Source organism: Microtus oregoni, unplaced genomic scaffold, assembly GCF_018167655.1.
Source record: "Microtus oregoni isolate MIOR12 unplaced genomic scaffold, Mior012 000009F_ref0000495, whole genome shotgun sequence".
In the NCBI taxonomy this organism is placed as follows: Eukaryota; Metazoa; Chordata; class Mammalia; order Rodentia; family Cricetidae; genus Microtus; species Microtus oregoni.
Window position 1 is genome coordinate 38,648,854 of NW_024543068.1, and position 23,283 is coordinate 38,672,136.

General features: G+C 44.8%; 1 protein-coding gene and 1 pseudogene across 1 annotated transcript; one reads left to right on the forward strand and one right to left on the reverse strand.

The window, feature by feature from the left end:
- Window positions 1-553: 553 nt before the first annotated feature.
- On the reverse strand, window positions 554-617 carry LOC121452650 (annotated as a pseudogene).
- A 9,084-nt stretch (window positions 618-9,701) lies between these two features.
- On the forward strand, window positions 9,702-21,263 carry Sptssa (serine palmitoyltransferase small subunit A). The gene is made up of 2 exons (XM_041658810.1): window positions 9,702-9,911; window positions 20,136-21,263. Exons 1-2 carry the CDS (start codon window positions 9,800-9,802, stop codon window positions 20,237-20,239), a joined length of 216 nt encoding a protein of 71 aa, XP_041514744.1. The 5' UTR covers window positions 9,702-9,799; the 3' UTR covers window positions 20,240-21,263.
- Window positions 21,264-23,283: the final 2,020 nt, after the last annotated feature.

The window sequence follows — 23,283 nt, forward strand, 5'->3', positions numbered from 1 at the left end:
CACAAAAGGAACAAAGATGGGAAAGATTATTATTATTTTTTACAGTCTGTTTCCAGGTGAGCGGTACATGCCTGTAATACTAACATGGGGAGTACAGGCAGCAGGGTTAGGGGTTCAAATCACCCAGGCTATGTGAGATTCTGTCTCAAAACAATCTGTTTATCCCACCTAGGGTGAGATACTGTCCAATACCTCATTATATTGTTTGTTTTTTGGGGGGGGTTCCCTAATTTTATATTCTGATATACTTTTATTAGTTTTATTTGGAAAGTCTTGTTTATTCAATACTTGAAACTCTTTTTTGCTTCTCCTTTTCTCCTTTTTTTTTAAAATATTTATTTATTTATTATGTATACAATATTCTGTCTGTGTGTATGCCTGCAGGTCAGAAGAGGGCACCAGACCTCATTACAGTTGGTTGTGAGCCACCATGTGGTTGCTGGGAATTGAACTCAGGACCTGTGGAAGAGCAGGCAATGCTCTTAACCACTGAGCCATCTCTCCAGCCCCCCTTTTCTCCTTTTTTTTTTCCTTTATTCTTTTTTTTTTTTTTAGGGGCCATGCTAATCTTCTCTGTATCGTTCCAATTTTAGTATATGTGCTGCCGAAGCGAGCACTCCTTTATTCTTGAGACAAGGTCTTGGTCTGTATCCTGACTGGCCTTGAACTCACGCTGCCCAGGCTGGCCTTGAACTCACACTGCCCAGGCTGGCCTTGAACTCTTGCTGCCTAGGCTGGCCTTGAACTCTTGCTGCCTAGGCTGGCCTTGAACTCTTGGTTCTCCTCCTGATTGAGTCTCCCGAGTGCTGGATTTACAGAAATCAGACATCACACTACTATTTTTCTTTTCTTTCTTTCTTTCTTTTTTTTTTTTTTTTTTTTTTTTTTTTTTGTTTTTCGAGACAGGGTTTCTCTGTGGTTTTGGAGCCTGTCCTGGAATTAGCTCTTGTAGACCAGGCTGGTCTCGAACTCACAGAGATCCGCCTGCCTCTGCCTCCCGAGTACTGGGATTAAAGGTGTGCGCCACCACCGCCCGACACTATTTTTCTTTTGATTGTAATTTTTATGACATTCTCATCTTGTTCTAGGAATGTTATTATTCTGAGGAGCTGGTGGCCTGAGTCAGTGCCTCATTCTTCAGCTCTGGCTGGCATTGAGTTCATAGAAAGCCACCTGCCTCTGCCTGGGATTCAAGGTGTGAACCACAATGCTTGGCTCACTCTTTACCCATGCAATGGTTTTAATGTTGCTGCTTCCTCATATGGCTCCCACATTTTCAGCGTTGGCTTTATTTATATAGAGAACATAAGCAGAATGACTGAACTGAGGAGACCATCAACGAACTGCTATACAGTTAGAGTGGCCATCCCTTCACTGTAGGCTTTAAATAACCTCCTAGTAGGTCCTTTCTGTCTGCAGTCTCTCGTTCCTAAGCCCACGATTTGTGCTGCACTTAGTTCTAACTCCCACAGTTCTCACACTTCCCTGATCCTCAAACCCTTCCATGTTTTGAACTTGACCGACTTTCCTGTTCTCCGTACAACAGGTACTTGCAGGTTGCAGCCAAATGAATCACGGGTTTTATTTCACGCTCATTTAAATAACTAACTGAAAGGCCTTGTACCTGTTCACCCTTAACCTCTGTTCATTTTGCCTGAAGCCTTCCCTCATCTGCTTCCTTCTTCAGTTACCACAGAGCTTGGAAGGGCTCCCTCCCTCTGAGCTGTCCCTATTTTGTTTGTTATCTGGGTGTACCATGTTCACCTTTTTACTTAGCACGGCAGAGTGTAATTACACCAAAAGCAGAATGACTTTCTCATTTCATAATTGTTATGTGTCTAATGCTGGCTCAATAAATGCTCAATGAAAACTCTTTCTAAAAGAATCAGAAATTCACATGCATTTTTAAAAAACGTGAGACAGTCTTATTATATAGCTGGCTAGCCTGGAGCTCGCTCTGTAGACCAGGCAGGTCTCAATCACAAAGAGATCTGCCTGCCTCTGCCTCCCGAGTGTTGGGATCAAAGGTGTGTGTCACCATGCCCAGGCTCACGTGTTTTTTTGAGGACTTACCCTGAAACAGTAAGAGGTGGTTATGTTAACATTACCGAGGGGCTGATACCGTCCTAGATTATCTGGGCACTTTGCACCTTCCCTATCATTCAGATTAATTCCAGTAGCTTCGTCTTTGAAACTAGGATGAAAGGAATCCAAGAATGAGATCACCTAAAGATTTGTTGCCTTTACAAAATAAAGTAAGTGTTTAGTTAAAAAAAGGTTGAACTAGTACTACTCAGCAGTAAAAAACAAGGACTTCTTGAATTTTGCATACAAATGGATGGAAATAGAAAACACTATCCTGAGTGAGGTAAGCCAGACCCAAAAAGAGGAACATGGGATGTACTCATATTTGGTTTCTAGCCTATAATTAGTGATCCTAGAGAAGCTAAATAAGGAGAACCCAAAGAAAAACATATAGGCATCCTCCTGAATATTAACCTTCATCAGGCGATGAAAGGAGACAGAGACAGAGACCCAATTTGGAGCACCGGACAGAAATCTCAAGGTCCAAATCAGGAGCAGAAGGAGAGAGAGTACGAACATGGAACTCAGGACCGCGAGGGGTGCACCCACACACTAAGACAATGGGGATGTTCTATCGGGAACTCACCAAGGCCAGCTGGCCTGGGTCTGAAAAAACCTGGGATAAAACCGGACTCGCTGAACATAGTGGACAATGAGGATTACTGAGAACTCAAGAACAATGGCAATGGGTTTTTGATCCTACTGCACATACTGGCTTTGTGGGAGCCTAGGCAGTTTGGATGCTCACCTTACTAGACCTGGATGGAGGTGGATGGTCCTTGGACTTCCCACTGGGCAGGGAACTCTGATAGCTCTAAGGGCTGACAAGGGAGGGGAACTTGATTGGGGGAGGGGGAGGGAAATGGGAGAAGGTGGCGGGGAAGAGACAGAAATCTTTAATAAATAAACGGGAAAAAAAAAAAGGTTGAACTTGGGGGTTTTATATTCCGATACTAGTCTCATGGAAGCCATGAACGTGGAAGTTGAGAGCAGTCTGCTGGTGAATGGCGTGATCTTAGTGGGGAGTGGAGAGACCCAGGCTGCATGGGGCCTTTCTATCTGTGATCTGAAGCTTTCCAAATGACCCTGTGTGGTAGTTTGATTGTAATTGGTCCCTATAATCTCATAGCACTGTTAGGAGGTGTGGCCTTGTTGGAGGAAGTGTGTGGCTTCCTCCAGGGGCAGGCTTTGAGGTTTCCTATGCTCAGGATACCACCCAGTGTGTCAGTGGATTCTCAGCTACTCCAGCATCATGTCTGCCTGCACACCCCATGCTCCCCGTCATCATGATAATGGACTGACTCTCAGAAACTATAAGCAAGCCACTCCAGTGAAATGTTTTCTTTATAAGAGTTGCCACGGGCCGGGCGGTGGTGGCGCACGCCTGAATCCCAGCACTCGGGAGGCAGAGGCAGGCGGATCTCTGTGAGTTCGAGACCAGCCTGGTCTACAAGAGCTAGTTCCAGGACAGGCTCCAAAACCACAGAGAAACCTTGTCTCGAAAAAAACCAAAAAAAAAAAAAAAAAAAAAGTTGCCACGGACATGGTGTCTCTTCACAGCAATAAAAATAACTAAGACAATGTGTGTCTGTTTTTCTGATGCTATTCTTACTAAACTGTATTTTGGAAGCTGGGTCTGTTGGCGTAGGCTGGTAATTGAAGCTATTTGGGGGACTGAAGGAGGAATATCTCAAGTTCTGGGTGTTATGGTTTTGGTCCCTTTAAGAGACAAGCCACACCCATTCCCCTCCCCATCCGCTGAGGCAGGCTGATCTTCAGCTTCCAGCCTCATCTCTCTCTCTTTTCCATCTTCCTCTCGGAGAGGCAGCTTCGCTTCTGCCTCTCTCCCCACTTCTCTGTCTCCCCCCCCTTCTCTGTCTCTTTCTCCTCTTCTCTCTCTCTCTCCCTCTCTCTCTGTCCCCCCTTCACCCTTCCTCCTCCATAACCCCCTGAATAAACATTCAACCTCACCCTGCATGTCGTGTCTATCCATGTTTCTGTCTTCTGCCTGCCCGCCATGTGTCTCCCTGCCTGGAACCAGCCATTGCTCGGGGACCAGCAGCCGACTCTGCCTGGGGCCCACTGCCTGCTGCCACATGGCCCGCCACCTCTGCTCTGGGACCGGCAGCCATTTCTGCCTGGGACTGGCTGCTCCCAGAGCCCGCTGCCTGCCACCACATGGCCCACTACCACCATTTGGGACCTACAGCATTTCTGCTGCCTACGGCCACGGGGATCTTGCAGCATTTTTTAAAAAAGAATAACACTGGGTCAACGGCATGAGTTCAAGGCTGGCTTGGCAAGCTAGTGGGACTATGTGTTAAAGTAATCCGACAGAAAATCAAAACAAAACGAAAACCATGTTAGCAAAGGGACGAGAGGGACGTGGCTCAGTGGCACAGATCTTGCCTGGTGTGTGAGAAACTGAGTTTAGCCATCCGTGCTACACAGAATCAAAACCAAGAACAAACGTGACCCATCCCCAGTTCTTGGAGCACTTCACCTTTTAGATGTATTTTATGTTTGAATCTCTCTTATTATGAGCCCCGGCTGTCCTGGAACTCGCTCTGTAGACCAGGCTGGCCTCAAACTCAAAGATCTGTCTGCCTTTGCCTCCAGTGCCGTGGTTAAACAGCGTGTGCCACCCCTGCCCAGCTAATCTTTTAAAAGTCAAATTTAGGTGTGTTTGTGTGTGCGTGCACAGAGAATAACTTTCAGGAGGCAGTTCTCTCCTTCCAGCATGTGGGTCTCGGGTCAAATTCGTGGTACCATCAGGTTTGGGAACAAGCACCTTTACCTGCTGAGGTGTGCTCCAGTTCAAGAATCTACTTGGTCTCAGGCACTGCCAGAGGACTAAATGGACCAGTCCATGGCTTGTTTTCCAAGAGCTCATTTAATGGCAAGTACAACCCCCTTGATAGACAGTGCCAATGCAGGCATCAGGAGCTCCAGGGGAGGGCTTTTCTGGGGTTTGACAATGGGATTGATCCTTGATAGATGAATTGGAATCCAATGAGAACAGGACTCGGGAGTCTTGGCACTTTACAAGGGACTTTCTTATTGTTGTTTATTTATTTATTTATTTTTGGTTTTTCGAGACAGGGTTTCTCTGTGGCTTTGGAGCCTGTCCTGGAACTCGCTCTGTAGACCAGGCTGGTCTCGAACTCACAGAGATCCGCCTGCCTCTGCCTCCTGAGTGCTGGGATTACAGGGGAGGGGAAAAGAGCTCATGCTACAGACAGTAGTAATAATGCCAGGTGCCTGGGGGAGAGAGAGCTTATCCTTTGGAGGCAATGTAAGTTTGGGGTGACTTAGAAGATTCACTGCAGCACTGGAGAGGAAAGTCTGAGTTAGGGGACCAAGAACGAGGATGAGGTGCGAGGCTACTTAGTGTACAGCAGGCAGAGGAGATATAACACCCCCTGTTGAGAATAAACACCTCCCCTCTCATTCCCATTGGGAGCTGAGTAACATTGGTAAGCCTCGGAAATTTGACAGTACTCTTTAATTTTCAAAACTGAAGATCTATGGTGAAGATTGTGATAGTTTTCTGATTCTCTGATAAAATACCCAATACAGTCAGTGTGAAAGGAGGGGAGGCTTATTTGTTCACAGTTTTGGAGTTTTCAGTCTGTGGTTGATGTTGCTGTTTGGTTTTTTACTCTTCGGCTCTTTGGGGACCCACCACCCAGCTCCCAAATAAATACATGGAGGCTTACTCTTTCTTATGAATGCCCTGCCTTAGCTTGGCTTAATTCAAGCCAGCTTTTCTTAATTTAAATTATCCTGTCTGTCTTTTGCCTCTGGCTTTACCTTCCTCTATTTCTGTCTTTTTTTTTTCCTTCTTACTCTGTAGCTAGTTGTGTAGCTGGGTGGTGGGTGGCTGGCCTCTGGTGCCCCCTCTCCTTTTTCTCATACCTCCATCTCTTACCAGCTTTCTCCTATTTATTCTTTCTGCCTGTCAGCCTGGCTATTCTTTTTTTTAATATTTATTTATTATGTATACAATATTCTGTCTGAATGTCTGCAGTCCAGAAGAGGGCACCAGACCTCATTACAGATGGTTGTGAGCCACCATGTGGTTGCCGGGAATTGAACTCAGGACCTTTGGAAGAGCAGGCAATGCTCTTAACCACTGAGCCATCTCTCCAGCCCCCAAGCCTGGCTATTCTTTCTCTTGCATAAATGTTGGCCATTCAGCTCTTTTTTTTTTTTTGTTTGTTTGTTTGTTTTTCGAGACAGGGTTTCTCTGTGGTTTTGGAGCCTGTCCTGGAACTAGCTCTGTAGACCAGGCTGGTCTTGAACTCACAGAGATCCGCCTGCCTCTGCCTCCCGAGTGCTGGGATTTGCACCACCATCGCCTGGCGCCATTCAGCTCTTTATTTGACTAATTAGGTGTTTTAGACAGGCAAAGTAACACAGTTTCACAGAGTTAAACAAATGCAACATAAGAGAATGAAACACAGCTTTGACCATTAAACAAATGTTCCACAATATAAACAAATGTAACACATCTTAATATTCCACAATAGGTTGATGGGTGCTTTGGATCTGCATTAATGTAGCAAGCTGTTTGCCTGTGGGAGGATGGGAAACAGAGAGGGACAAGGAAGGTGCCAGGGTAGAGAACCTCCTCCAAGACGTGCCCCAGAGACTTAACTTTCTCTCAGTAGTCCCTACTTGTGGTGGTTTGAATGAGACGTCCCCCTTTGATGTCCAGAAGACAGTGTTTCGCACCATTCCTTCTTATTCTTTGGCTCCTGCATTATTTCTTCCTCCTCTGCAACCTTGGAGGGGATGATATAGATGCTTTGTTTAGGGCCGAGCACTCAACAGCTACCTGTTCTCTGCATTTTGACCAGTTTGGAATCTTTGCTTTAACTGCCCCTCCCTGCAAACGGAAGCTTCTTTGACTGGGTATGAATGTAGTTATTTAAGGGCAGCTTAACTAGAAGTAGGTTTAGCAAACAATAGTAGCAGGTTCCCTCCTCGGGCCTATGCCCTCCCCAGCTTTTGAGCAGATTTACCCTACCAGAGTTCTCTCTTGTGGAGCATGCCTAAAATCCTGTTAGAAAGTAGTTGATTATCCCCGTAATAGTCATGCTGTTACTGCACCAATGAGCATGCCTTGCCTGGCAGGTTAGCATTGTAGCTCACAGGGTTAAGGACTGGGTGGGGCTTCTGATGAATTTTCTCCCTAAACAGTTTATGCCTTTTGGTGCAGTGAAAACTAGCCAGCAGAAGAAACTTTCAGCTCAGATCCAGTTTGATTTCTGAGCTTACTTCCCTCCCACCACCCCCAAGACCGTGTTTCTCAGGAGCTTTGGAGCCTGTCCTGGAACTAGCTCTTTAGACCAGACTAGCCTCAAACTCACAGAGATCTGCCTGCCTTTGTCTCCCAAGTGCTGGGATTACAGGCATGCACCACCACCGCCACCTCTTGGCAATTTCTGAGTTTACTTCTTACCATCCTGTATCTGAAAGATGAGTCGAGGCTAGGTTTGGTGGTGCATGCCTGTAATCTCAGCACTCAGGAGGCTGAGACAGGTGAATTACTGTGAGTTTAAGGCCAGCTTGAGACCCTGTTTACTGGTTAGTTTTTATTGTCATCGCCATAAACACTAGTGTCACCCGGGAAGTGGGGATGGACTGTAGCATCAGATTGGTCTGTGGGTGAGTGTTTTGATTGACGAGGTTGGTCTCAGGCATCTATGGGCAGTGTCATTCCTAGGCAAATGGGTCTGGGCTGTTAAGGAAAGCAAGCTGAGCAAGCCAGGGAGAGCATGCTAGTAGGCAGGGTACCTCTGTGGTTCCTGCTTCAGCCTCCTGCCTTGAGCTCCTGCCTGGGCTCCCCTCAGTGGTGTTCTGTAACCTCTAAGATGAAGTAAACTTCTACCCTAGGGTTTTTGTTTGTCATACTGTCTACCACAGCAGCAGAAAAACAAACTAGAACACATTTTCCAAAAACCAAAAAGGAAAACTAACCAAAGGTCTGAGATGACTAATGGCTTTGACTTAATCACTGGACTAGTGGGGTCTTGTCTTAGTTAGGATTTCTGTTGCTGCAATAAAACACCATGACCAGAAAGCAAGTTAGGGGAGGAGGAACAGGTTTATTTGGCTTACACTTCCTCATTGCTGTTCACCAGTGAAGGAAGTCAGAGCAGGAACTCAAGCAAGGCAGGATCCTGGAAGCAAGAGCTGATGCAGAGGCCATGGAGGGGAGCTGCTTGCTGGTTTGAGCCCCATGACTTGTTCAGTCTACCTTCTTATAGAACCCAGGACCACCGGCCCAGGGATGGCACCACCTGCAACGGACTGGGCCTGCCTCTCTTGATCACTAATTGAGACAATGCCTTACAGCTGGATCTCATGGAGGCATTTTCTCAACTGAGGCTCCTTCCTCTGATGACTCTAGCTTGTGTCAGGTTCACACGCAAATCCAGCCAGTACAGGTTCTTAGTCCTGGAACCAAACACTAGACTTTATGTAGGAGTGCTATTCTTCTGTGTTTGGAACATCTATCACCCATGTTCCTGTTAGTACTTGTCTAGTCTAGTAGCCTTTACCCTTCCAATCTAATTACACAGAACACATATCATTTATCGAACTTCATTGTAGTCTACCTGCCTGCCTTCTCTGGTAGACTAGGTACTCTGTGAAAGCAGATTTGAGTCTATTGTTGCTTGTAAGGTCTTTGCTCGTAAGGAACACTTGATATTTTTTTAATAGCTGTCAACCTTGAAAGTTTTAAAGCTTAAATCTGTAGGGTCAAACCTTTTAAACATGTAAATTGCAGGTCATTTAATTATGCCATTCCATAAGTAGTGTATGAACCGAGATTTAAGAGTAGAATACAGCTGGTACCGTTGCAAGCAGAAAGGAGACAGCTCCCGCGACCTCAAGCTAGCTGTCTGTAGAACTCACTAGATCAAGTGTGCTTCTTTTGATCCTGATCTGTGCAGTTGTTTCCTAAGCGCAACCAGCGAAAGATGGGCATCTGTTTATGGTCAGTTCTCGTCTTTAGGTTAAGAAGTACTGGGGGGAGGGTAATGTGGCCTAGATATGTGTGTTTTCATGTTTGTGCCTGGGTGAAGGGAAGGACTGATGTACACGTCACTTCTACAGTTTTCAACACTTTCTTGGCTGAGTGACATTTGACATCTGCATTCTCTTTGACCCTTTATTTTCTCTGGCACCGGTCACTGTTTATTTGCACACCTGACTCCTTGGTTGCATTCTCACCCAGCCCTATAATCCCCTGGCCCAGAGGCAGGAGAGAGAGAGATTCCACATACTTGTTCCTAGAGGGACCCTTCCGAGTTGGTCTGAAGGAACCTGCCTCCTAAAGGCAAACCCTCGGCTGGGCGCCAGTGGGCACTGGAGCCTGTCTTGCAACCGCCATGCGGGAGCGTGGGGATGCAGAACGGGTGCTTAACCCTAGACCGTTTCCCGGGGCTGGGGAGCGTACGGGGGAGGGGGGAGGCGCGGGGCGGAGCGCGAGCATCCGAGGTAGCCTCCTGGCCAATAAGCGCCGGTCAGGCGGGGCCAGCGGTGGCCGCTCGGGTGCGCGCGGGGCTGGGCGTACACGGTGACGCGCGGAGCCGGCAGGGCCAATGGGCTCAGGGTGGTGGCGGGCGGGCCCAGAGGCCTGGGGCTTTAGGAGGCGAGCGGGCCGCGGGCCGGCCTGACGCTGCTGCATCGCGGGAGGCGCATGGCGGGCATGGCGCTGGCGCGGGCCTGGAAGCAGATGTCCTGGTTCTACTACCAGTACCTTCTGGTCACGGCACTTTACATGCTGGAACCCTGGGAGCGAACCGTGTTCAGTATCCTGTGTTCTTGGCCTGGCCGGGGCTCGGAGGGGTGCGCGTGCCGGGTGTGTGTGTGTGTGTGTGTCTTGGGGCCCAGGGAGGTGGAACTGCGGAGATCGGGGTGTAGGGCGAAGTTCCCCTGCCCAAGGTGGAGGCGTCCTGATTTCTGCAGGCAATGTGGAAGGCGACGTCTACCCTGGTGCTTCCACGTCTCGCTTCGACCGCGCCTGCCTTTGCTTCAGTCCCCTGGTAGGAGGCAGGGATGCTGCTGGTGGAGTAAATCGCTCCGGGGTTGGGCGTCTTTGACCCTTTAGCTATTCCTGATTTGATGGCTTTCCGAGCGGTAGAAACTCTTAACCAGTTCACCAGGTTGCGAGTACGTGGTCGTGACACTCCCATACAGTTTTGGGAAGCAGTTTATAAGTTACTGGCAGGCCTTTTGGTCTTCAAGATGGCAGTTTAAAAAGTGTGTTTTGTTTATGACTTCTTTGCACCGTGAGTACGAGCTGTGCCCGGGACAGATTTGTGGTTAGTTGTAGATGGGGTTTCAAACTGTGCTTTGCTGTATAGTTTATAGTTAAGAACTGGTGAGTGATGATTTTGTTGAGCACTTTGTGTATACCGTACCTAATTTTGTCAGCTTCATTGAGTAGTTCAAGGTTGTGAAGTCTGTGATGTTTGTTGTCTCCTAAAGCCTGTGTTGATGTCCTAGTTCGTGTGGACTAAATACTAACAGTGCATTCTTTCTCCTCTTCTATTCACCTCTCCTTAATATAAACTGAATGATTTCACAATCACATGCGTATTTCACCCAGGCTCAGCTTTCTGGTGTGGTTTAGCTTCCTCAGGGACAACTTCACACTTCGCATTATTACATTCTGATGACTGAGGTAGTGCTCACTCCAAGCTTAGCAAGGGTGCTGGTGTTGAAGGAGCATGAGGTTGTTTGGACCTGGCTCTTGAAAAATGTACCTGCTTGCAAGACATTTACCACTGGCATTTCTTTCCTAACCTAGAATTTAATAACCAGAAGGCCTATTTGGGGCTTTGGAGTATAAAGTCTGCTGATTTCCTGATTTGTTTGTTCATAGCTTCAGTTTGGTCTTTGGGTCTTTTTTTTTTTTTTAAAGATTTTTTATTTATTATGTATACAGTATTCTCAGTATTCTGTCTGCATGTATGTCTGCAGGTCAGAAGAGGACACCAGATCTCATTACAGATGGTTGTGAGCCACCATGAATTGAACTCAGGACCTTTGGAAGAGCAGGCAGTACTCTTAACCAATGAGCCATCTCTCCAGCCCTGGTCTTTGGGTTTTGTAGGTCAGGTAAAATGTACATTTAAATGCATGAAACCTTTCAGTAGTAGCAGGTCATCTTGGCTGAAAATTGGCTTAGTACAATTGAGCAATGTTGGTAAAGCCTCATAAAACAACAGTAAGGAAAGCCAGATGTGGCTGAATCAAGAGGGCTGCTGGGAGTTCAGGTGGCCTGGGCAACGTAATACATAGCCAGTACCAGACAAGCCAGGGTTACATAGCAAAGCTCGGAAGGGAGGGAGGAGGAAGGAAGAAAGGAAAAGAAACAGTGTTGGGGTAAAGTTTGAAACTCTTCAAGTCAGAGGTTGGTGGTATAGCTTAGGTAGGTCTATGTACTTCGAAACATTTGTTGGTTTATGGCTAAATGCTAGAGTGGCAACAGTGTTAAGATTTTTCTGTGCTGTGTTGTAGCAGAAATAGGATCCTGTTCTGAAGACGGAGAGAGAAATGATGGGAAACCTAAGGCCTCAGTAGATTTTGGTTTTGATATTTTTGACATTGGATCTAGCTATGCAACCAAGCTTGCCTATGTTGCCCAAACTTGCCTCAAACTCAAAGTAATCCTCCCGATTAGCCTCTTGAATGTTGGTAGGTGTGGGCTACCATGCCTACTGCAGTGTATTTTCTACCATTACCTTCCGACTTTCCCTCGGTAGGAATGTATGCGGCTTCCTGTTACCAGGGAGAGCTAAGTGGATGAAATAGAAAGCTAGTGAACCTTCTCCGAAAACAGCAGCAACAGCAACAGCTTCATCCTATAAGACCGTGTATTGTAGTGGTCTTAGACATTTGGTGTATGTAACTCTCCAAAGGGGAAAAAGAGGTGAATGATGTATTCCCTTGCTCATTTATGTTGATATGGAAGACCTGTATAGTAAATGTAGATAACTAGAAAGAATTTATTTGTACATACATTTTAATACTTTGGTTAAAATAATTTTAACAAAATTTATTTTTTGTTACTTTTGTAACCATATTCTTTTGTTAAAATAATTAAAAATATTTATTTAACTTTATTTTATGTGCATTTGGTCTGAGGGTATCAGATTCCCTGGAACTGGAGTTATGGACACTTGTAAGCTGCCATGTGGGTGCTGGGAATTGAACCCTGGTCCTCTGGAAGAACAGCTAGTGCTCTTAACCACTGAGCCATCTCTCCATCCCCTAAAATAATTTTCTTATACAGTTCATAGAAAATGTTAATTGCATACTGGCAAAACCAGTCTGCACTGTGAAGCCAGTAGAAAAAAAAAATCAGTTTTAGTTTCTATCAGAAAAAAAGCTGCTTTTTTTTTTTTTCTGTTCAAATAATTGCATGTGTGGCTGGGTGTGGTGGAGCACGCCCGCAATCCTAGTACTTGAGGTAGCTCAGGAGCATGGTGAGCTCAGGCTAGCTTCAGCTGCATGTTGAGGCCAGCCTTGGCTTCATGAAACTCTGTGCCCCCCAAAATCACAAAACAAAACAAAACAACAAAAAAATTGTGTTAAAATAGGCACTTCTGTCTCCTTTGGATGAAGAAATAGGCTTGGTGCTGTCTGTTATCAGAATGAAAATAAAACCCGAGTTAGTTATCATCCCTTCCTTTGTTGTGTTAGAGGTTCTTTGTGCCTCTCCCCCACCCCTCCCCGCAAGTGTCCAGTCCTGAGATTGAGGAAGACTTGAGAGTATGAGGGAGAGGGATGGGAAGGCCTGGTAGCCCTGGGGCAGTTCCCTGATCCTTGTTAGAAGACCAGAAGTATATCTCAGCGGGGTTCTTGTAAACTGCCCTAACTTCCTGGGAGATGTTTCCTTACTTCCAGTTTCCGAGCTTTGGTTTGTTTGTTTGTTTTTTTTTTTTTTTTGGTTTTTCGAGGCAGGGTTTCTCTGTGGTTTTGGAGCCTGTCCTGGAACTACCTCTTGTAGACCAGGCTGGCCTCGAACTCACAGAGATCCGCCTGCCTCTGCCTCCCAAGTGCTGGGATTAAAGGCGTGCGCCACCACCGCCCGGCCGAGCTTTGGTTTGTTTTGCACTGTGTTTGTATTGAGAATGTTAGAATAACCTAACAGTTGGCTGTGCTCTTAAGGCTCTTAAATAATGTTTTCTTTAGTAACTTTCAGGAAAGGTGTAAGATAATGAAGACTGTGCATAATGAAGGTCTGGGAAAGTCCTGGGGGGACTGACCCCTCGTCTGTTTTCCTCAGTACTTCAGCTTGTGAAACTAGCCATTTGTTACAATTTGTTAATAGCAATGGCTGAGGGCCTCCTTAAGCCTTGAGTGTTGTGATGTTTACGGCCCTTCTGAGATAAACTAAGATCCATTCCCTTTCTTTCTTTTTTTCTTTTTCTTATGTTTTGGAGACAGGGTTCTACCTATAGCCTTGGCTATCCTAGGACGCATTACAAAGCCTCAAAATCAGAGGTCAACCTGCCTCTGCTTCCTGAGTGCTGGGATTAAAGGTGCATGTTACTATGTCTGGGCCAATTTGTTTTGTGTTTTCAATTGTTTTTTTTTTTTTTTTTGTTTTTTGTTTTTTGAGACAGTGTTTCTCTGTGTAGCCATGGCTGTCCTGAAACTGTGTTTACCAGGCTAGCCCCAAACTCCTAGAAACCCACCTGCCTCTGCTTCCCCAAATGTTCAATTTATTCTTTTCTTTTTTCTATTCTTCGTTTTCCAAGATAGTTTTCTCAAAAAACCAATAAACTCAAGGTGTTCATATTTAATAATTAGAAACTGGGTTTCGTAGCAACCAGACAGAGTATGTATTGGAATGCTTAAAATAGTTATAGAGTGTTTGAAAGGATATTTATACTAGGTGGTTAAAAGTAGAAGTTTTCACTCATAAATTTTGAGCAGTATGTTTTATTTATGTTCTGGACAATCCCCAAATAGGGTTTCTTGGAAAGCAATAGTTCAGCAGGCCACTGGGATGCTGTGCACTTATTGAGCAAGCCCTAACAGAAACAGTCATTGCCATCTTGGGGAACAACTTGATTAGCCCAGGTAGACAGCTCAGTGTGGCTGGAAGCTGCCCCAGGGCTTGTCAGAAATACATGGATAGTGTTCTGTGGACATACTCGTCGTCAGGTTTCTGAGGCTACCACACATGCTTTATGGGACACAGGACCACTAGCATCAGCTGAGAGCTGGGCCAGTCTAGAGATGTATCTCTGGAGGCTGCTCTGCTGCAGATGCTAATTTTTAATTTTCTTAAAATAGAATTCAAAGGGCTTCTCTGCCTGTGCAGCAGCTGAGCTGAGAGTCGTTTCATGTTGAAGGTTGTCCGTCGCTGCCCTCTCATGTGGCCCTCCTACCAGCCCCATATGAGGGGCTGGAGAGATGGCTCAGCAGTTAAGAGCACATGCTACTCTCACAAGGACAAAGGTTCAGTTTTTGGCGTCCACCTGGTGGCTCACTCCTGTGTGTAACTCCAGTTCCAATGTCTGACTGCTGCCCTCCAAAAGAGAGGAAGAAAGAGGGGAAGGAAGGCAGGCAGGTCTCATGTGAATAATACAGAACCAGTTGCATCAGAGCTAACTGGTGTTCTAGAAATAGGGACTGAAGAAAACCCTGGGGAACCCCCCCCCCCACACACCCCTTCCCCCTAGTACTGAGGCTTTAAAATCTTTGTGAAGGCAATAGACTAGTGAAAATATACATCTGTTTGTAAACTGGTACCTGGAATCAGAGCTACAGATTTCAGGGTTTAGTTTAGGGTGAGGATTTTTTTCAGGGCATGCCCAGTGTTCATTCAGCAGCATGATTTTTCTTTTTTCTTAAAACTGTGTGTGTGTGTGTGTGTGTGTGTGTGTGTGTGTGTGTGTGAGAGAGAGAGAGAGAGAGAGAGAGAGAGAGAGAGAGAGAGAACAGTCCAGGGAATGGGTTTTTACTTCAGCACACTAACATCTGGCGGTAACTGTATCAGATGTCATAGAAGTATTTGCTGCCATATAAGACAGCCAGAAAAGTATCAAGATACAAGTTGATACATTTGAGAAAAATACAGTTTCTTAAACATTTCTAGTGGGATAATTTCCAGCTATTTGAAGTCAAGAAGAAAAATAAAGATTTCTTTTTTGGAGCTCAACTTTGTAGCTGGCAACTGCCTTTTTTTTGTTATTGTTTGTCTTTTTTTTGTTTTTTTAAGGCAGGGTGTTAACAGCTCCAGCTGTCCTGAACTCACTTTGTTGACCAGGCTGGCTTCAAACTCACAGAGCTCCACCTGCCTCTGCCTCTCAAATGCTGGGATTTCAGGCGTGCGCCACCACTACCTGGCTATGGCAACTTCTTTTGTGTATGGCTTTGCCTTTCACTAAATATTCTCTGCTAACAACCAAATGTTTTCCCTCACTTCCCAGATGGTTCTTTAAAATAAGTTGATTTTATCAAACTTTTGGATACTTTTAAGGGAAAACAGTTTTTTATAATTGGCCTTTACAAAGGACTTTGTCTCACGCCTTTGAGAGCAGCATTTGGGAGGCAGAGACTGGAGGATTTCTTGAGTTCTAGGCCAGGTCTACATAGCGAGTTCCAGACATCCATGGCTACAGAGAGACCCTGTTTCAAAAAATAAAAATAAAAAAAAAATAGAAAAAGAAAAAGAGAGGTGGATTGCTTTAAAACTTTCTGACATGAGCAATGGGATCAGACGTAAAGCATTGCATGTGCTGTAAGATAGCGAAGCCGAGTGAGCGAGCGTCCTTCCCCCATAGCAATCCTGACTTTCAGAGAGACCCTGGCTTTCCAGTTTTCCAAGTCTGGTGAATGGCAGAGGACAGGCAGTGTTTGGGGCAGGCAGTGTTGCCTTGTCTTGGTTCTGACAAATGGTGTTTGTTTTTAAAGTATTTCCTCTCTTTGTTATGGTCTTTTTTTTTTTTTTTTTCTGGAATAAGTGCTGGGTTAGCCTGTTTTTTTTTTCTTTTTCTAATCCTTTCACTGAAACTTTATCAGCTCGTGATTAGTTGGCTAATCTCTCTTAAAGAAACAGCAGGCGATCTACAACTACATAGTTTTATATCCATTTGAGTTTTGTTGTTGTTTGTTTTGATTTGAGAGAGAGTCTTACTGTATATCATTGGGTATCCTGGAACTAGCTATGTAGACGAGAAGTTGAATGAAATTTATGCCCTGGCAATGCTGAAGCATGCACGGGCAGCCCGTACATGGCGGTCCTGTTGAACTTGTCCATGTTGGGTTTCGTGGTCTAAGCTGATGAGGACGGCTGTATGTAGCCTCTAATTCACAGATCCACCACTGCAGCCTCCTGAGTGCTGGGATTAAAGGTGCTTAACCGCCATACCTGGTTCTGTTTGCTTTATCCATGAATGCAATATGATGTTTATGTTACAGCTTGGCTATAAATGACCTGTTTTTCATCAGCGCTTGTACAAACATTTGTCTTCAGGGCCTATGTTCATTCTGGCACATGGCTGCTGGTTCTGGATTGATTTATGGGGTAGCTCTGTTATGGTGTCCTGCAGCTGGAAGCAGAGGGTCAGCAAGGTCTGGCCCAGCCCACAAGCACTTCAAATTCAGTGGCAGAGACCAACTTTCCACTTTTAGCTTTTTAGTTTTTTGGTGTTTTATTCAAGTCAGAATAGGCCTCTTTACTCTGTAAATCTGACTTCTATATAACTATACAAACTTATAAGAAACTACAAAAGTTTGGATATATATGTATATCTACATCTATATATACCTATATATATACCTATATAGATGTAGAGATATATATTTCCCGTCTCTGCTTCCCTAGTGCTGAGATTAAAAGCTTGTGCCACCCACCCCTCCCTGGCTTGGTAAATAGAAATATTATTTATGTATTACCTTCTTGTTTGTGTGTTGTATGTAATCAGATTTACACTTTTTCTTTTTGTCTATGTCTCCAGTAGGGGATTGAGATGTGGTAACTAAATGCCCTCTCCAAATAAATGGGATCCTAAAATGTTAATGAAGAAAGGAATCTCATATCCCCCCCCCCCCAAACCCAGGCTCACCAGGGTGTTGGTGGCACACTCCTTTAATTCCAGCACTCGGGAGACAGGTTCAGGGGGATCTCTGTGAGTTTGAGGTCAGCCTGTTCTACAAAGTGAGTTCCAGGACAGCTAGACAGCAGGGCTATTACACAGAGAAATCCTGTCTCAAAACACAATAATAATAATAATAATAATAATAATAATGGAAGAAAGCAAGAAGCCCAGGCTAGGGCACATGGTGGTGTTGCACGCCTTTAATTCCATCATTCGGTTGGCAGTGGTAGGCAGATCTCTGATTTTGAGGCCAGCCAGGTCTATAGAGCTAGTTCTAGGACAGCCAAGACTTCACAGAGAAACCTTTGTTTTGAAAACAAACAAAACAAAAGGGAAACCCTGGCCAGAAGATCGGTGACACCTCATATTATAGAATAAATCATAACACGTTGGTAGCGGGGTAGCTGTGGGAAAACACCAAGCAGGTCCGAGTTGGGGTGGTGGCACTTGTTCAGCCCTTGAAGAACAGTTTTTTTTTTAAATTTTTTAAATTTTTATTTATTTATTTTAGGAATCAGGTCCTTTAAAAAATTTTTTTTTATGGTTTATTTAACTTTATTTTATGTGCATTGGTGTGAAGGTGTCAGATCCCCTGGAACTGGATCTTCAGACAGTTGTAAGCTGCCATGTGGGTGCTGGGAATTGAACCCGGGTCCTCGGGAAGAGCAGTCAGTGCTCTTAACCGCTGAGCCACCTCTCCAGCCCCTTGAAGAACAGTTTTAGTGAGGATTGTGTTGCCTTCTGCAGCAGAGTGGATTCCTAGTTCTCACATCAAATCTCAGGTAGGTTATGTGTCTACACTGTATAGATTAGGACACTGGTGGAGTTTTTGACACAGGTAAGATTGGCAGGGCTATACTCTAGAGCAATGCTGTTTCTAGCACTCACTTTTTGTACTTTACAGTGTCACGGGTAATTTATTACCATTTTTAAACTATGTGTTCATGTGTGCAAGATGCCTACATGCCGTGGCACACTTGCGGAGGTCTGAGAACAGCCTCACGTGTTAGCCCTTGCCTTCTACTTTGAGACAGGGTTTCTTGTTTGCCCACATGCAAGCTTCCAGGGTTTCTCCTGTCTCTGCCTCCTGTCTGGATGGAGGAACCCTGAGGTTACAAGCCTGTGTCACTGTCCAGTTTTATATGAGTTCTGGGAGGCCCTGGTTTGAACCCCAGCACTAGGAGTAAACAAAAACCAAGCTATCAAATCAAACCTCCAGTGGATATTTGGAAGAAAAGCACAATCCATCCACCCCGTCGCCCTACACACAAGTGATGGACAGGGAAAGACACAGGAGATGTTGATAGAGATTAGAACCCTGGGGAAATACCTCTGCCCAGAACAGGAGGCTTAGTGCAGCAGGGACCAAGCCAGGCTGCCTCTGGGTTTGTTAGGCGGCCCCTGGGAATCTTAGGGACTTTTTTTTTTGTTTGTTAAAGGAACGAGGTGATATGATGAAGAGAAAGGTAGAGATTTTTTTTTTTTTTTTGTTTTTTCGAGACAGGGTTTCTCTGTGGCTTTGGAGCCTCTCCTGTAACTAGCTCTGTAGACCAGGCTGGTCTCGAACTCACAGAGATCCGCCTACCTCTGCCTCCCGAGTGCTGGGATTAAAGGCGTGCGCCACCACCGCCCGGCTAGAAAGGTAGAGATTTTAAGGATAACAAGAAGAGATGCAGGTGGTGGCACAACACTGAGGGGCAGAGGCAGGAGGATCTCGGAGTTCAAGGCAAGCCTGGTCTACAGAGTGAGTTCCAGGACAGCCAGGGCTATGCAGAGAGCCCCTGCTCCTCACCCGCCCCACTAAAGGACGAGGTCAAAGGGAAAGCACAATGTAAGGTTAGATAAACCAGATGGTGGGAGGGGATTCCAGTTGCCTTTGCTCCATGACATAAGTGGATTTAGGTTCTGGATCTTGATTTGACCTCTGCTTCTAATGACAGCCTTCAGTTTGGTCCTGGGCGAGTCACTGTTTTCTCAGTCATAGCTAGAATAAACATCTCAGAAAAACTCTTGATAAAGAGATCTGCCAGCTGAACTGTTACACAAATATTAGTTTGTAGTGAGCACATTGTTTATTTAAACGCTGTTTTCTCGTAAGAAAGCCATGGGCTAAAAAAAATGATTCGGTGGGTAAAGAACTTGCCTCGCAAGCATCAGGACCCGTATTTGGATGGCCAGCATCCGGGTAAAAAGCCAGGCGTGGTGACGCATGTGTATGATCCCAGTGCCGTCGAAGCAGGCTAACTTCAATGTCAGTACTTTCGGCATGTGGTAGTTCAAACTTGCAACACCTAGATCATACTTTTTTTTTTTTTTTGCTGTTACTTAAATTGATAGACCTTATGAAATTATTAAACGTAATCATAGTCTGTCTGCCTCTCTCTCTTCCTCAGTTTTCCTTTCCCTTTATTTTATGTGTATAGGCGTTTTGCCTGCATATTTATGTCTGTTCACCAGGGAGACCAGAAGATGATATCAGATCCCCTGGGACTGAAGCTATGGACCGGGCCACTGTGAGCTGCCATGTGGGTGCAGAGAATTAATTGAATTTGGTTCCTCTGGAAGAGCTGCTGGTGCTTAACAGCTGAGCCGTTTCTCCAGCTCCAATATGTGCTTGCTTGTTTCTTAGGTTAAACACATATACACCTAATTTTAAGTCATCCGATGTTTTCATCACTATCTAATAGGGAGAATAACTGTGCTGACTTTACCTGGTAGAGGTAAACAGGCTAAAAACCATGTAGGATGTTGTAATGGCAAGTACCCCGTTTCTGTACTGTTAGTTCTTTGTACGGACTTGATAAATAGGAAACACACTATGTGAATGAGTACCAGAGATGGATGGTTGTTGATAAACTGTGTTTCAGTTTTTGAACAGACTGAGACAAGTAAGTTTCCTTGACTATCACACAGATTCGATGCTGGTGTCCGTGGTGGGGATGGCACTGTACACCGGCTATGTCTTTATGCCTCAGCACATCATGGCCATACTGCATTACTTTGAAATTGTACAGTGACGAAGACGTGCCCAGGATCCAGAGGTTCCTGGGGGGAAGATCGATCCGCCTTGTGAAGTTGGAATGAGACCTCACCTCATCCGATGTACGATGCTCTCCGGATGTCAACATACCCAACCTTATAAATAACAGAGACTAAAATTCATGAGTAGAACAGGAAAATCATCCTGACTCATGTGTTGTGTTCTTTCTTTTTGATTTTAAAAAGAGGCTCTTATATAGTAGCTTTTGTCTATTTTAACATTGTAGTCATTTGTACTTTGATATCAGTATTTTCTTAACCTTTGTGACTGTTTCGATATTACCCAGTGAAAGCTTTTCTTAATGTAACTTTGAGTACATCTTAATTGCCTTCTATTTTTTAAATCCAAGGTCATTAGTTGGGCTTTACTGTTCTTGCTATTGTATACATCTGCCTGGATATATTTCTACTCTTGACCAAAGTTTTGTAAGAACTATTACAGAATTAGGGGATGGGAGGGAGGACACTTGGAGACCTACTTACAAAGGATTTATCCGCAAGCTTGAACTCAGGAGTATGGTTTTAGCTCCCTAGACTCTTAACAGCTTTTGCTCTACAACTATTAAAGTGTTTCTTAGTAGTGAAAAAGTAAAGATCTTGCTAAAATTAATACAAGGAACGTTTCACCTTTTAGATATCTAATTCTTACGTGGACTTATTTCCAGCCAACTTTGATTCTCGTGAGGGTGGATGGCCAATAGCAGCGATGTGTAATGCGTCCATAGAGCTTTTCATAGAAGGCAGAGCAGTTTCCTCTGAGGCAATATTGATGGTGTATGTGCTCAAAAGTGATCGTGACAGGTGCTGTGAACTGCATTTGCACACTGTGGTAAGATGTGATGAGATGAACTGTTTGGAACCATAGCCAAAAGAAATTTAAACTTGGTTAAAAATCCTTCCACTCTTTGTATTTTTTTTTTAAAAAGGTTTTTATTCCTTAGATGTAAAATGACTACCTAATTTTTTTGATGTAAACTCATTAAATTCAAAGAAAAAAATCAACGAATGTAGCAGTATATTTTTTCTTTTATGGGTAAATATTGATCTAGTAGTTATTTTGTGGGTTGGTTGCTGGAGGACTAGGTAAGCAGTAACTATCTTAACATCTCTCTGAACATAAAAGTTCTAGTAATTAGAAAATACACACTATGCATTTTAGAACTTCCTCTAGCATAAGTTTTGGTGTGTGTGTGCACACGCGTGTGAGTTGTTTGTCTGCACATATGTCTTTGTGAGGGTATTGGATCCCCTGAAACTGGAGTTAAAGAGTTATGAACCTGGGTCCTTTGGAAGAACAACCAGTGCTCTTAACTGCTGAGCCCTCTCCCCAGCCCCAGTTTTGCTATTTTTTTAAAAGTATATTTTGGCTTTGAATTTTAAGGACAAGATTCTTGTTGAAGTATTTGTTTATTTATTTTAAAATCCCAAGGCTTCAAACAATATATAAACTTTTGTAGTTATTATCATAGTTAGCTTGGAATGATAAGTATATGTAACTACTTTGGGTTTTTTATTTGTTTTTGGTTTTTCAAGACAGGGTTTCTCTGTAGCTTTGGAACCTGCCCCGGAACTAGCTCTTGTAGACCAGGCTGGCCTCGAACTCAGAGATCCTCCTGCCTCTGCCTCCTGAGTGCTGGGATTAAAGGCGTGTGCCACCACCGCCCAGCTACTACTTTGGTTTGAAATAGTTAAAAGTTGAGTGTTGTTATGTGAAATGTATTCAGACCTAAAATTGAATAAGAGCATTTAGCTTAGGTTTTCTTCAGTTAATGCCCATGTTTGCCCATTAAGAACTGCTGACAGGTGGGTGTCTCACGTTCTTCTGTCCCCCTAGTGACCAAAAGATAGAAGGTGAGAATCGGCTTTTAGACAGGCACCCAGATTGCCTGCTTGGCTGTCTTCTCAGAAATCTTTAATTATCCTCATTCTTTGCTGAAATCCAGCAAATTGCCTTTGCGTAGCTGACGATTGGCACAAACCCTGACCTCATGCGAGGCATGTTTACCCTCATAGGAAATCAAGATGAGGTTTAAGGAGAAAGGGGTGTATGTGCTGAGAAGCGTTCAATGAAGAACATTCTCACCAACTGGTCAAAGTGTCTGGGCCGTCTGTCAGTAAATGACGAGTGGGGAGGTCCTTCCACTTTTTTCACTTAAAGATTCATCAGACAGTTCTCCATGCCTGCTTGCCTCTCTGTCTGTCTAGCAGAGAGAGGTACTGACTGTCTTCAGACTGTAATGTTTTCAGAGGTAAACAGGGAAGATGGAGAAATAACCAGTGTCTCCTCCCCGCCCCCCAGAGCAAAGGGCAGGTTTGCTCAGAGCTTTGGAGGATAAACGTGTCTCCTTTGGAGCAAACCTTCATGAAAGTTGTGGAAGAGCCCTGAGCTGCATGCCACTCGCTGTGGTATAGATATCATCTGGCTATTTGCATGGTCCAGTGGGAACCGGGGCTTGGGAACCAGAACAAGAAAGTCTTAATGCTTTGGAAGCAGCTGTAGCAAAGCCATTTGTGTCTAACTTCAGGCCCTCGTGTTTTCTGCCAGCATCAGGCTAATGTATTAGCTTGCAGATGAGTAAACTCTCAGCTGCTTCCCAGTTCTCATCAGATTTGCTGAGGAGAACGGGATGCTGTTGGCAGATGGAGGAAGGTAATGGCGCCACAAGTCAGACTTGGAGATGAGACAACTCTCAAAGGTCTAGTAGTAAATTCTTCCTTCCAAATATTGGGGTAGGGGTTAGGGAATGGAATCCCCCACTACCCTACTGGCTAATTAATGATTAGGGGCCGTGTGTGTGAAAAGTAGGAAACACAGGCTCCCTAAATGGTACCTTGATTGTTGCTTGTCCCAGGGCACATGAAGGAGGGATTTTAGGACAGTCGGATAGCGGACTTCACAGACCTGAATTCAGGACAGCATGACTGGCTGCTTGGGGCAGCAATCGTGTTAGTGGTGAGGAACATGCTGTTCTGTGCACACCTTTGGGGGTTCTGTAGAACCTAGAAGCTCATGCAGGTGACC